The sequence below is a fragment of the Microcaecilia unicolor genome, chromosome 13 (assembly GCF_901765095.1).
Source record: "Microcaecilia unicolor chromosome 13, aMicUni1.1, whole genome shotgun sequence".
NCBI lineage: Eukaryota > Metazoa > Chordata > Amphibia > Gymnophiona > Siphonopidae > Microcaecilia > Microcaecilia unicolor.
Genome location: NC_044043.1, coordinates 1,424,770 through 1,440,215, shown reverse-complemented (window position 1 = coordinate 1,440,215; position 15,446 = coordinate 1,424,770). Strand labels below are relative to the sequence as shown.

The 15,446-nt window shown below is 44.9% G+C and overlaps 2 protein-coding genes across 2 annotated transcripts in view; one reads left to right on the top strand and one right to left on the bottom strand.

Annotated features, from left to right (window-relative positions):
* LOC115456837 (thioredoxin domain-containing protein 17-like) overlaps positions 1 to 15,446 on the bottom strand; it is a 531,330-nt gene that overhangs the window by 74,970 nt on the left and 440,914 nt on the right. The window lies entirely within an intron of this gene.
* The window catches only part of LOC115456835 (protein moonraker-like), a 126,213-nt gene that overhangs the window by 60,054 nt on the left and 50,713 nt on the right, over positions 1 to 15,446 (top strand). Inside the window, 1 exon segment of the mRNA XM_030186161.1 lies at positions 3,221 to 3,290. Coding sequence (XP_030042021.1) covers positions 3,221 to 3,290 — 70 coding nt within the window.

Below are 15,446 nucleotides of genomic sequence, written 5' to 3'. Positions count from 1 at the left end.
AACCCGCTCCACCAGCGGAAGAAGGGCTGGGATTCTATTCCAGGTACTTCCTTGTGCAGAAGAAGACAGGGGGATACGTCCCATCCTAGACCTGAGGGCCCTGAACAAATTTCTTCGCCGAGAAAAGTTCAGGATGGTTTCCCTGGGCACCCTTCTTCCCATTATTGAAGAAACGATTGGCTATGCTCTCTGGACTTAAAGGATGCTTACACACACATTTCGATACTCCCAGCTCACAGGAAGTATCTTTGATTTCGGCTGGGAACTCAGCACGTTCAGTACTGTGTACTGCCCTTTGGCCTGGCGTCTGCGCCCAGGATGTTTACAAAGTGCCTAGCGGTAATTGCAGCGTCGCTACGCAGACTGGGAGTGCATGTATTCCCTTATCTCGATGATTGGCTGGTGAAGAGCACCTCCAAGGAAGGTGCTCTGGAGTCCATGCGAATGACTATTCAGGTGCTAGAACTACTGGGGTTCGTGATCAATTACTCCAAGTCCCATCTCACCCCAGTTCAAAAGTTGGAATTCATTGGAGCTCTGTTGGAACACAAAGACAACTCGAGCTTATCTTCTCGAGGCCAGGGCAGACAACCTCCTGTCCCTGGTGTCCATAGTTCGAACGTCTCAACAGATCACGGCTCGGCAGATGTTGAGACTTCTAGGGCACATGGCCTCCACAGTTCATGTGACTCCCATGGCATGCCTACACATGAGATCAGCTCAGTGGGCCCTGCTTCCCAGTGGTATCAAGCTGCGGGGAGTCTAGAGGATGTAATCCAACTGTCCACCGACTTTCGGAATTCTCTGCAGTGGTGGACGATTCGATCCAGTTTGACCTTGGGATGTCCATTCCAATTTCCTCAGCCACAAAAAGTGCTGATGACGGATACATCCCTTCTGGGGTGGGGGGCTCATATAGATGGGCTTCACACTCAAGGAGCCTGGTCTTTTCAGGAAAAAGATCTTCAGATCAATCTCCTGGAATTGCGAGCGATCTGGAACGCTCTAAAGGCTTTCAGAGACCGGCTATCCAACCAAATCATATGGATTCAGACAGACAATCAGGTTGCCATGTATTACACCAACAAGCATGGGGGCACCGGATCTCGCCCTCTGTGTCGGGAAGCCGTCCAGATGTGGCTTTGGGCGCGCCGTCACGGCATGTTTCTGCAAGCCACTTATCTGGCAGGCATAAACAGTCTGGCCGACAGGCTGAGCAAGATAATGCAACCTCACGAGTGGTCACTGGACATGGGTGTTGCTTGCAAGATCTTCTGATCGTGGGGCACCCCCTCAGATCAACCGCAAGGTCCCTCAGTTCTGTTCCAGGCTTCAGGCCCACGACAGACTAGCGTCAGATGCCTTTCTTCTGCATTGGGGAACAGGCATCCTGTATGCGTATCCTCCCATACCCCTAGTAGGGAGACTTTGCAGAAACTCAAGCAAGACTGTGGAGCCATGATTCTGATTTCTCCCTTCTGGCTGCATCAGATTTGGTTCCCTCTTCTTCTGGAGTTGTCCTCTGAGGAACCGTGGAGATTGGAATGTTTTCCAACCCTCATCACCCAGAACGAGGGGTTGCTTCTGCATACCAACCTCCAGTCTCTGGCTCTCACGGCCTGGATGTTGAGAGCTTAGAATTCACTTCCTTGGGTCTTTCAGAGGGTGTCTCCCAAGTCTTGCTTGCTTCCAGGAAAGATTCCACGAAGAGGTGTTACTCTTTCAAATGGAGGAGGTTTGCCGTCTGGTGTAACAGCAAGGCCCTAGATCCTCTTTCTTGTCCTACACAGACCCTGCTTGAGTACCCTCTACACTTGTCAGAGTCTGGTCTCAAGACCAACTCCGTAAGAGTTCACCTTAGTGCGATTAGTGCTTATCGCCATGTAGAGGGTAAGCCTATCTTTGGACAACCTTTAGTTGTTTGCTTCATGAGAGGTTTGCTTTTGTCAAAGCCCCCGGTCAAACCTCCACCGGTGTCATAGAATCTCGTCGTTCTCATCCAGCTGATGAAAGCTCCTTTTGAGCCACTGAATTCCTGCCATCTGAAGTACTTGACCTGGAAGGTCATTTTCTTGGTGGCTGTTACTTCAGCTCGTAGGGTCAGTGAGCTTCAGGCCTTAGTAGTGCATGCACCTTATATCAAGTTTCATTACAACAGAGTATAGTCCTTCACATGCACCCTAGGTTCCTGCCGAAGGTGGTGTCTGAGTTCTATCTGAACCAGTCAATTCTCTTGCCAACATTCTTTCCCCGCCCTCATACCCGCCCTGGCGAAAGCAGTTTGCATACCTTGGACTGCAAGAGAGCATTGGTCTTTTACGTGGAGCAGAGAAAACCCTTCAGACAGTCCGCCCAGTTGTTTGTTTCTTTCGATCCCAACAGGAGTGGAGTCGCCATCGGAAAATGCACAATCTTTAGTTGGCTAGCAGATTGCATTTCCTTCACTTTTGCCCAAGCTGGGCTGACTCTAGAGGGCCATGTCACGGCTCATAATGTTAGAGCCATGGCTGCATCAGTGGCTCACTTAGCCTCTATTGAAGAGATTTGCAAGGCTGCAACGTGGTCATCAGTCCACACATTCACATCTCACTACTGCCTTCAGCAGGATACCCGACGCGACAGTCGATTTGGGCAGTCAGTGCTGCAGAATCTGTTCGGGGTTTAGAATCCAACCCCACCTCCCTAGACCCATTTTTGTTTTGTTCCAGGCTGCACTCTGTTAGTTGTTTATTGTTTCAGGTCAATCTTTGTTATGTCCTCGCTATTGCGAGGCCCAATTGACCAATGTTCATTGTTTTGAGTGAGCCTGGTTGCTAGGGATACCCAACTTGTGAGAATAATCAGCCTGCTTGTCCTCGGAGAAAGCGAAGATAATTACCTGTAGAAGGTATTCTCCGAGGACAGCAGGCTGATTGTTCTCACGAACCCGCCCACCTCCCCTTTGGAGTTGTTGTTAGTTTCTATGCTTTTTGATTAAACTGAAGAGCCACGTTCACGTGACGGGCGGGAAGTTGTCCGCGCGTGCGCTGTTCGCGCCAGAAGACTCTGGCAAAACTTTTTAATTTTACCGTTTCCTGGGCTGACGCGGACGTCGACCCACTTGTGAGAACAATCAACCTGCTGTCCTCAGAGAATACCTGCTACAGGTAAGTATCTTCGCTTTCTTGTGCAGATATGTTGATAAGACACCATTTATTTGTACTTTGCTATGTCTTTTTAGGTCTGATCTAGCTTCTCCAGCAAGAGTATCACCCCAGAATCAGCTGGGAACTCACTGGGACAATGAACAGGTAGAGCAATTGACCGTAATTAACTTTTCTGTAATCATTTTTCTGTATGCCATGTCCTTAATGAGAAGTGAAGAAATGCCATCTGTTTGTACAACTGGCTTCAGAGAGTAAATGAAATAAGAAACAGAGACTTTAGGGAGCAGTGAAATAGGAATCAAAAGTACATAACCCAGGTACCCCATGCATGACTCCATGTTATCCTAATGGACATACCTGCACCTTGAACAGTTCAGGAGAAAAAAAAGGCTGCAGCTTTATTGCTGTTTAACAAGGACGGCTATTAGGAATACCATACTCTTGCCACCAAATGATCTGTCGCTGCAGTAACACTTATATTAATGTCCATACCAAACGCCATGAGCTGTCGGTTGCACCAATCAATCTGCTGTGGTGTTATAACCTGGAATAATATCCCCTTGGTCATATTATGACCCTCTGCAACTGAGCATGTATTTCCTCATCCCTTGAATTCCACCTGACTGATGCACTGAATAGCCAGGCCTTTTATGTTTAAATGATTTTTATTAATTTTTCAGAAAACATATACAGTCAACTTTTACTACCCACCCTTTCCCCTCCCCCCCCCCTTTGGAGGTAATTCAGTCTCTTAACCTGTTTATCAAGTCCGTGCTTTGCTTTTCACATGTTCAATAATTGGCCTCGTGCCCTAGGAGTCAATTTGTCCAAAAGGGGCCCCATCTACGAAAGAATCGTTTCTCTCTGGCGGGGGGTTGTCTTTTTGCTTCCAACCTTTCAAATCTCATAAGTTGTATCATCTCCCCTCTCCAAGACTGAAGCAAGGGAGCTTTTATGGACAGCCATGATTTTAAAATGTTTAACTTGGCCACAATTATAGCTCGAAGCGAGAATTCACGCATGCCTTGTGGGATTGGTTTAGGTATTTGCAGTTTTCCAAACAGCATCTCCGGGTTGGGTTGCCAGCCAGTCTTCCAAGCATGGGAGATCCATTTCAAAAGTCTGTCCCAAAAGGTACGTATTTGCGGGCAGACCCAAAACATATGTCCAAGAGTGGCTCCTACAGCCCCGCATTTTGGGCATGCCCCATCTGGGGATAAGCCCATATGAAAGGCCCGCCTTGGCGGTATATATGCTCTGAGCGCTACCTTGTACTGCATCTCCCAGTGTTTTGAGGATTGGGTTATTTGCCTCAGTCCCAAAATGTGTTCCTTTACTGTTGCAGCTTTTATAGTTACACCCAGCTCCACACTCCATGCCTCTGCCAGCTTTCCAGTGTCAAGTTCTGTATTTGCATCTTTAAGGTGTCTATGATGGAATTTCAATGGAACCTTCTGCTGGGATCTGATGGTATATGCCTCCGCCAACTCCTCCTGGACATCCTCAGTCAAATCGTCCCAGGGTAAACCGGTGATGTAATGTTTCAATTGAAAGTAATAAAAAATGTCCGATGGTAGTAGTTGATATCTTTTTTGTAATTCCCCAAAGGGCTGAATCTTTCCTTCCGCTGTCAACACCTGTGCCAAAAAGGCCAGTCCCTGCGTTTTCCATCTCCGGTAAGCGCTATGTAGCTGCCCTGGTGGAAAGTCCAAATTCCCACATATGGGCAAGTACGGTGTCGTCTTTGCTGAAAAGCGGTGTAGTCTGCAAACCCATCTCCAGACCGCTCGTGCTGATGTAAAGATTCCTGTGTCCACAAACTCCTTACTTATTATTGCTTTTGAAGCATGCAGCATGTATCCCGGGTGTACATGTTGTAGCGCTGCTGTTTCTATTGCTGTGGCCGAAAAGTAGCTCGTTCCTCTGAGCCAGTCATTTATGTGGCGCATGCCACTCGCTATTGTTAAATGTCTGATATTCAAAAGCCCCAGGCCCCCATATTCCACTGGGGTGTAAAGTATCCACAGCGGTATTCTTGCCCGTTTCCCCCGCCAGAGGAAACGTTGGATGACTCTCGTCCATTTCTTTTCCGCTGAGGTTGTTAGGAATAGCGGCAGTACCTGAAAAAAATATAGCCACCTAGGCACTATCATCATGTTAATTATAGCAATACGACCCAACAAGGAAAGTGGGTAGTCATGCCACAATTGCAATCTTGTGCATGTGTCCCTCATCAATCCAGAAACATTTAGGTGATACAATTGGGTTAAATCTTTTGGTATACGGACCCCCAGATACCTAATTTCGCTATCCACCCAATTCACCTTAAGTTGTCTAGAGCTGGGAGTCCCTTCCCCATGCACCATCATGGCTATTGACTTTGCAAGGTTAAGGGTGAACCCCGAGAGTTGGCTATACCTCTCAATTATATTTAATAATATCGGGATTGCTTCATTAGGGTTAGTGGTCAAGACCAGCAGGTCATCAGCAAACGCCAACACCTTAATCTCGTTGGCTCCTATCTTAGCCCCTTGTATTGCTCTTTCCAATTTTATGGCTCTGAGCAGGGGTTCCAGCGCTATGATGAATAATAAGGGCGATAAGGGGCATCCCTGACGCGTCCCCCTGCATATCTGAAAATTCTCACTTTTCACTCCATTAAGAAGGATCGCAGCTGAGGGCTCTGTGTATAATGCAGTGATAGCCTCATAAAACCAGCCATGAAAGCCCATATAGCGCATCGTATCAAACATGAATTCCCAGTCCACTTTATCGAATGCTTTTTCCGCATCGAGGCTCAGAAGGAGTGCTGGTACTTCCTCATGTTTGCTACGGGCCATTCCCAAGAGTAGCTTACGGACATTCCCACCTGCTTGTCTATTGCGCACAAACCCTGTCTGGTCTTCCCCGATTAGCCTCGGCAGAATTTTTGCTAGTCTATCAGCCAAAATCTTTGCCAAAATTTTATTATCCACATTGAGTAGTGATATTGGCCGATAGCCCTCAGCTTGGTCTTCGGGCTTGCCCGGTTTCGGTAACAGAGTTATAAGCGCTGAGTTTGCATACTGCGGAAACCTCCGAGCCTCCACCACTGTATCATAATATGCCCCAAGGACGCCCAGGGAAGCCTCGGGCAATAGCTTGTAAAACTCCCCCGAGAATCCATCAGGGCCTGGTGCAGAGGATAGCGCCAGCCCTCTAACCACTTTTTGGAGTTCCTGGCCCTGGATGGGTTCATTCAGTTGTCTAATTTCCTGGTCTTGTAAACGCGGAACACCCAGCCTCCCCAAATAGGTATCCAGAGACTGTTCTCTAACCGTTTGTTGTTTCTGATATAGCTTAGAGTAGTATTGCACGAATATCTGTCTGATGTCCTCATTTTTGGTCCTTAACGCCCCCTGACTGTCTCTCACAGCTGTGACCACCCGATGAGGTTTCCAGTTCGTTACTAATTTTGCTAGTAATGGGCCTGCTCTGTTCCCATGCCTATGCAATCTGTATTTTTGATAAAACATCGCTCTAGTGGTCTTCTCATGCAGGTGTGAGTTGAGGCCTACTTGTATTGTCTTATAATGTTCCCATGTCTTTTTATTTGGGTTAGCCGTGTATTGTCGTTTTGCCCTCTGTGCCTGTTTCTCCAGTTGTACTATAGCCCTAGCTATCTTTTTATTCCGTGCCGTCACGTATGCTATCACATCTCCTCTAAGGACCGCTTTCGCTGCCATCCAATATAAGCTGGGATTATCTGAATGCTGGCTATTAAATCTGGCATAATCTTCCCATTTTGTTACAATAAATTGCGCAAAATCTTTGTTCCCATAAAGATACCCTGGGAATCTCCATCCCCGGTTAGTTTGAAAATAGCTAGGCGCCTCCATGTCCACCCACACCATGCTGTGGTCTGATATCTCCTCCGGGCCTATTTCTGCTTGTAAGACCATTGGGAATAACTCTCTGCTTACCATAATATAATCTATTCTGGATAGAGTCCCATGTGCTCGTGACAAATGGGTGAACTCTTTCTCTCCCGGGTGCATTACTCTCCATGTATCCAACACCCCCAAGGTATTCATAAACACCTTCAGCGCCTTTGCCTTGCTTCCTCCCTGCGTATCCCCTTTAGGAGTTGAACAGTCTTGCTTTGGATCCACCACTAAATTGAAATCACCCAATATTATCAGCGGGCACTGCAGTTTAGCGCACTGACGTATTAATGTTTGGTAAAAGGTAGGTTCATATATATTGGGGCCATAGACACCCAGCAACGCCATTTCCTTCCCCTGTAGCCACAATTTTATTAAGACGTATCTTCCCTGTTCGTCCTTTGATATTAGTTCTGCCTTAGCAGCCACACTCCTTTTAAGGAGGACCGCTACCCCTCGCCTCCTCCCATCTGCCGAGGCTGAGAATACTTCTCCGACCCAAGACCTCTTTAACTTCATGTGTTCTACCTCTGAGAGACGAGTTTCTTGCAAACAAGCTATATCTGCCTCATGTCGCCGCAATGCCGCTAATATTTTTGCCCGCTTTACTGGCGACGTAATCCCTCCCACATTCCACGAGATGAAACGTGTTTTCTTAATATGTGCCATACATTGTTATTAACGTACCCCAGTAGCCATTTCCATCTTTGATCTTCTCCCCAGGGGACCCAGCCTCCCCCCAGTGAGTTGTATAAATAATCATTCTAGTACTGATGGCTTTTCTCCACATCCTATGCAGCAATGGCCTTGTCCTCATTCTGTGGAGCACATGACATTCCTCACTAACCTACTTGTTCCCTTCCCCATACTCAACCCTCCCCCCCTTATCCAACTCCCATCCCCCCTCCCTTCCTCCCCCCCATCCCTTCTCCCCAATACCCAGTCTTGCACCCCGGTCATTCTGTGAACCAACACAGAATGTACTCTCCCGTTAGAGGCAAGAGGCCCTCGCTCCCAGCGCTCCCTGTAACATCTTAAGTAACAACCACCACTCTGTAATATAACCACAAAGTTTCACATAACAGTGCACATTATCTAACAATGCATCTACTCAGCCTTCCACTGCATGCCCATTGTCTGCGAGGAAAGATTTAGCTGCAGCCACAGTTTGAAAATGATGCCACTTATCCTGAAACAAAATCTTAAGGCGGGCTGGGTACATCAGGGCAAATTTCAGATGATTGGTAATTAACCAGGAGCATAGCGGATGAAATCCTCTCCGCTGCTCCTGAACATATTGAGAGTAGTCCTGGAAAATCAATACTTTATGCCCTTCATACTCAAGTTCTGTTCTCCTGAGGCGAAATCCGTTCATTATTTCCACTTTATGTTTAAAGTTAAGTATCTTCGCCACAATCACCCTGGGGCGATTTTTAGAGTCATCTTTACGGCCCACGCGGTGCGCCCGTTCCACCACTAGGGGGTTTCCAGAATCTGTTACTGCTAGCTCCTTTGCCAGCCATGCCTCCAGCCACGTTTCCAAGTTCTTCTCTGGAACCTTCTCCGGTATGCCCACTATTCTTATATTGTTTCTTCTGGATCTGTTTTCCAGATCTTCCAATTTCTGGGCTTGCTCTGCTACTTGTTTTTTTAACAAAGCTAAGTCTGGGGTCTGTGATTTAGTTTCGTCCTCAATAGTTGAAACTCTTGTTTCTAAATCTCCAGTTCTTTTCCCCAAGCCGTCCAATCTTGCCTGGAAGGACTCCAATTGTTCTGATAGCGAGTTCCAGCGCGGATCCATGGCCTTTATTACTGCCGCTGTTATTTGTTCCAGCTGAGCGTCTGTAAATGTAGGAGTTGGTGCCGCGACCGCGATCGCGTCCGCCATTTTGGACTCGCTTCCCCCCGCTTTAGTTTTTTCTCTTTTTGAAGATTTCTGTGCCATTTCCATCGGCGATTTGTGGAGGAACTTGTCCATACAGTGTGTGCACTGTTCGCTGTCGTGGTAGGTGGTTGTTTTAGCTTATTTCCTCATAAATGTTAGCGCTCTACAGCGAGGGACCTCAGAGCCGAGTTAAGCTGCTGCCGACCCGCTCACCGCATCACCGGAAGTCCGTTCCAGCCAGGCCTTTTATATTAACGCACCTTATCTTGTAGCTAGACTCAAACCTGAAGTGGTATTTTTATTTTTTTATGAAATTGCTGCAGCAATTCTAGCACCCACATTAACAAATAACAAGTCAAAGATGTATCTGTCTATTATATTCTTTCTTGCACTCTCTTTGAGGACCTGGTTGAGAACTTTTGCAAGGATCCTCATCCAAAAATTCCCTCTCTTTTTTTAAAATGCTTATATAACGTCTTTATTTTCTTTCTTCCTTTTTTCTGAACAAACATGTGGATAAAGGTGAGTCGGTCGATTATTGTATATCTGGATTTTCAAAAGGCATTTGACAAAGTACCTCACGAAAGACTCCAGAGGGCATTGGAAACTCATGGGATAGGAGGTATTGTTCTATTGTGGATTAAAAACTGGTTAAAGGATAGAAAACAGAGAGTAGGGTTAAATGGTCATTCTCAATGGAGAAGGGTAGATATTGGGGTTCCGCAGGTATCTGTGCTGGGTCCGCTGCTCTTTAACATATTTATAAAGGATCTAGATATAGGAATAACTAGTGAGGTAATTATATTTGCCGACGACACAAAGTTATTCAAAGTTGTTAAATCACAAGAGGATTGTAAAAAATTGCAAGAGGACCTTATGAGACTGGGAGACTGGGCATCCAAATGGCAGATGATTTTTAATGTTAGAAAGTGCGAAGTGATGCATGTGGGATAGAGGAACCCGAACTATAGCTACATGATGCAAGGTTACGCATTAGGAGTCACGACCAGGAAAACGATCTAGGAGTATTCGTTGACGATACTGTGAAACCGTCTGCTCAGTGTGCTGCAGCGGCAAAGAAAGGAAATAGAATGTTAGCTATTATTAGGAAAGGAATGGAAAACAAAAATGAGGACATTAGGCTACTCCTCTACTCCACTCCAATTGAAAGAGACTCGCCTGCTATGGAGGTATTTATATATCTCTATCATATCTCCCACCTTTCTTTCAAAGTATACATATTTAGATCTTTGTCCTAAGTTCGATTCCCACTTCAGGCACAGGCAGCTGCTTGTGACTCTGGGCAAGTCACTTAACCCTCCATTGCCTCATGTAAGCCGCATTGAGTGGGAAAAAGCGCAGGGTACAAATGTAACAAAAAATAAAAAAATAGAAATATTCCTTGTGATGAAGAACACTGACGATTGTCCTAGCTGCCTCCAGAGAAGAGATTAACAGACTCAAATATGAATTGGCTGCAATTATAGAAACTTTCAGGACTACACAGTATCCAGCCAATTTACCACCATTGCCACAGAGGATAAAATCCAAGCTTAAATGGACCACAGTAGGCTCAGGTAGATTATAACTTGTGATAGAGGTATCCACTATTCCAATTGTTGTCTATACTAATAACAATTCTTTTGCTGCACTAGAGCATTATGATGGTCATAATAAGAATGGAGGTGGAGCCAAAGACAAAGAACATAACTCGGTGCAAAAGTCACCAACAAAGTACTAACAAATCAGTTCAAAACAGAAAATTTTTGCTGCTAGATGATTCCATTATCAGAGGCATTAACTTAGGCTGCTATGGAACCAGGGTTGAAAAGGTATTCCCAAGGCCGGACGAAGGAGACAAACAAGGAAATTGGAGTTCTGTCGTTAGTGGTGTGTAACCTGTCGTTAAAATCATCCATAGTACCTGAAGATTGGAGGGTGGCCAATTGTCATCCTGTGTTGCCTACTCGAAAGTGTAGGCCGAAGAATACCGTGTCCAGAGTTCTGCTTGCTGAAATGCAAGTAGATTTCATTCCCAGCACCGCTTGCTGAAAATGCAAGCCAAATTCAAGGTTGGTCTTTCTCTCTTGGCTCCCCTCTGCCTGAGAGCCCTGTCTCACCGCCCCTTTACTCTCAGGGTGAGGGAGATACAATCCAAAAGTTCCTTTGGTACTGGCTGGGAAGAAACCTCCATGGGTCCAGTTTCTCCAGCTCCTGGCCTCTTTCTTTGAAACTTCCAGAGTCTTTTGTAAGCTTTACAAGGTCCTCATATAATTCGGCCATGCAAGTTGCATGCAAATGAGTCCAGTCTCTTCCAGCTCTCAGATGTTCAGCTTTATACCTCTTCCTCCTCCCAGGAGTCATTTGACTGTTCCCCAGAGGGTTAGCCCGACCCATGCCACCTCCCACGTAGTCTCCTCTACCTGACTACAACCACCCCATTCAAGGCTCCCAGATGCCCCCTAAATGTAATAGTGGGACTAGACCCAAGTTGACCCAAAACGTCATAGGATAGGAGGCAATGTCCTTCTGTCGATTAGGAGTTATTTATTGGACAGAAAACAAAGGGTAGGGTTAAATGGCTATTTTCTCAAGGGAGAAGGATGAATAGTGGATTGCCACAGGGATATGTACTGGGACCGGTGCTATTTAACATATTTATAAATGATCTGGAAAACGAAATGATGAGTGTGGTGATTAAATTTGCAGATGACACAAAACTATTTAAAGCTGTCAAAACACATGTGGATTGTAAAGAATTATAGGAAGACTTTAGGAAACTGGAAGACTGGGCATCCAAATGGCAGATGAAATTTAATGTGGACAAATGCAAAGTGATGCATATTGGGAAGAATAATCCGAATCATAGTTATCTGATGATAGGGTCCACTTTAAGAGTCAGCACTCAAGAAGAAGACCTAGGTGTCATTGTAGACAATATGCTGAAATCTTTTGCCCAGTGTGCGGCAGTCGCTAAAAAAGTAAACAGGATGCTAGGAATTATTAGGAGAGGGATACAAAATAAGACCAAGAATATTATAATGCCTCTGTATTACTCATGGTGCGACCTCACCTTGAGTATTGCGTTCAATTCTGGTCACTATATCTCAAAAAAGATATAGCGGTATTAGAAAAGGTTCAAAGGAGAGCAACCAAAACGATGAGATGTAACTTCTCCCATATGATGAAAGACTTAGGGCTTTTCATCTTGGAAAAGAGATGGCAGAGGGGAGATATGATTGAGGTCTGTACAGTCTTGAGTGGTGTGGAACGGTTAGAAGTGAATTGATTTTTCACTCTTTCAAAAGGTACAAAGATTAGGGGACACTCAATGAAATCACTTGGAAATATTTTTAAAGCAAATGGGTTGAAATATTTTTTTAGTCAAAGAATAGTTAAGCTCTGGAACTCGCTGCCAGAGGATATGGTAACGGCGGTTAGCGTATCTGGATTTTAAAAAGATTTGGACAAGTTTCTGGAGGAAAAGTCCATAGTCTGTGATGGAGATGGGCATGGGGAAGCCACTGCTTGCCCCGGGATTGATAACATGGAATGTTGATACTAATTGGGTTTCTGCCAGGTACTTGTGACCTGGATTGGCCACTGTTGGAAACAGGATACTGGGCTAGATGGATCATTGGTCTGACCCAGTATGGCTATTCTTATGTTCATAATGTCAGTGCATATTTTATAAAGCACTGGAAAGGGGTAAACCCGTTAAAATAAAGTAGAGCTGGTGCTGGGAGAGACTATGGAGGACAGCCCTTGATGCAGCTCGGTGCAGAGCAAAACAAGCATGTCGGGGAGTTGAACCCCTTGGTCTGATTGCAAAATAAAAGATAAGTAATATAAGTAATTTAATTGATAAGAGAACAGTAAAAAAGTTTAAAAAATTAAGGAAACCGGGTGAACCGATGAAGAAGTGGGCGCTAGTTGCATTGCTAGATTTACATCTTTGGCAGTGAGCGCCGCTGAGGTTGCTTGAAAAATATGAAAACTGTCAATATATGTTTAAAAATTTTTTATATGTTTGATACATGTTTGAGAGTAAGAAAACCTAAAAACAGTTTAAAATGAAGACTTTGCTCTAAATGAATCACTGCTGGATCCAATTTAACTGGGATAGTTGTTGGACTTATATGGGACTGGCGTGTAGATTTTGAAAAATAGCCACGATCTGGTATTTTATAAAGCATGCATGTAAATCATGAATCTGCCCCTGAGCATGCCAAACATGCAAGTAATATGTGCATTATGCTGCTTTTAAAGGGACAAGAATTGTAGTAAAGTGGCCCTCTCACCCACCCTTCCCCTGTAGCTACCCCTGATTTCTTCCCCCCACCTCCCCGGTTAGGGGCTCTCGGGCCTACCTGAACCAACCCTCTGTGGTCACATCAAATGCAGTAGTAGTGAAAAAAGTAAACTAATGTCTATGAAAAGAGAAGTTAGTGCTCTATTCTTAATCTAGGGAGAGATCAGTCCTTGACAGATTACTCTCGCATCCCACTCATGTTTTATACTGTGAGTAGCTCTGTTGTTCCTACCATGTATTAGTGGAGCTACTTCCCACATTGCACCTGTCCTGTTTAAATGAAAGATTTCATTTCAAATTCATCAGCATTAAATTGTCTTCAGAAGGATTCACTGTTGCCCGTAATTTGTTTTTTATGTATTTCTAAGCAACCTTCAACAATAAAAGATTTTAAAATAGTATCAGTATTATTAAGATACAGTTGTTTTATAAATAAAACATGGCATTTTAGATAAATTACTGGAGGGAGACCAGTTATGATCTTCCTTCTGCAGTTGGACATGTTTTTCTCCTCTGTTGTTGTTATTGTCAAATGGCTGTCCTTGAAGGGGCAGCTTGTTTTACCATAGCAAACCTACACACTGGCTCCTGGAGATGAGAACTCTCATAAATATACATTCTCTGTTGTGTATGTATGGGCTTATCTTGGAATTAATTCAAAATGCTTAGCATCCTGTTGTTAAGTGTTTGAGGTTAAGTTCATTTATCATGTTCTTGTTTTATCTTTTAACAAAATTCCTCAGATTTTGACATGGCCATTTCCTCATGCTTCTTTTGGACTTCAGCTCACTCAGGACTGGGATCTCATATGATGAATAATTGTCATTGCATTTTAGAGAATATTTTATGTTGGACTCTGCTTAGAGAGCATTTTGGTGTTAAGTATAATTAACTACCTCAGGCTCCCCCCTCCCTATTTTAAATCCTTTCTTAGCACAGACATTGCAGCATCAGTGCTTAGCAGAACTCCTTCCAGAACTTTGCAGTCTGACCATTAGGTGACACCATTGTGCAATGACTACTACTACTTATCATTTCTATAGCGCTACTAGACGTACGCAGTGCTGAACACTTGAACATGAAGAGACAGTCCCTGCTCAACAGAGCTTACAATCTAATTAGGACAGACAAACAAGAGATAAGGGAATATTAAAGTCAGGATGATAAAATAAGGGTTCTGAACAAGAGTTAGGAGTTAAAAGCAGCATCAAAAAGGTGGGCTTTTAGCTTAGATTTGAAGACGGCCAGAGATGGAGCTTGACGGACCGGCTCAGGAAGTCTATTCCAGGCATAAGGAATGGAGTTAGCAGTGGAGGAGAAGGGTGCAGATAAGAGAGATTTACCCAGTGAACGGAGTTCCCAGGGAGGAATGTAGGGAGGGATGAGAGTGGAGAGGTACTGAGGAGCTGCAGAGTGAATGCACTTATAGGTCAATAAGACTCTGACTTTTCCCCAGTATTCTCAGCTATGGCTGGCACAGGGTATGGAAAACCTGAGCTGGGGATCATGACCATGTGTAGCATAGCCACTGGGGCTAGCCTTAAGCGTATACTGATAACCTACTGGTTTCTACTGTAACAATTTGGGGAAGTGTGTGCTTCCAGCTAAACTAACCTATTATAAGGAAGTCATGGTTCCTGGTTCTCTCTGGGGGGCCCTTTTACTAAGCTGTGGTAAGGTGTGCCAAATTGACCCTACCACTGGGGTAGCACTGGCACCCGGCGGTAGATCCAAAGATGGTGCCCTCAGTTTCTCATGGTAGAAAATAATTTTCTATTTTGGCAGTAATCAGCAGCACGGCCACATTACCGCACGCTGCCTGATTACCGCACGAGTAGCAGTAAGGTCTGAAGCAGTAAATAGCCGAGCTGTTCTTTTAATATTGGTGCATGACCATTTACCCCATTTTTTTTTTTTAAAAGGCCTTTTTACCCACCGTGGAAAAAAAATGGCCCAGTGTGCACCAATTTCACACACCCAAAACTAGCTCAGGCCATTTTTTTCCACAGCTTAGTAAAAGGGGCCCCTCTGTGATTTATGCTTTGGATCACATCTTCTCTTTCCTCTTTATGAATGGCCCTGCAATTCAAGCACATCAGTTGGAAGATTCCTCCCCAGCCTGACAGATTTGGCTAAAATTTGGCAAGAGTGTTGGCATCTTAGTCAGCGATCCTTGTGCC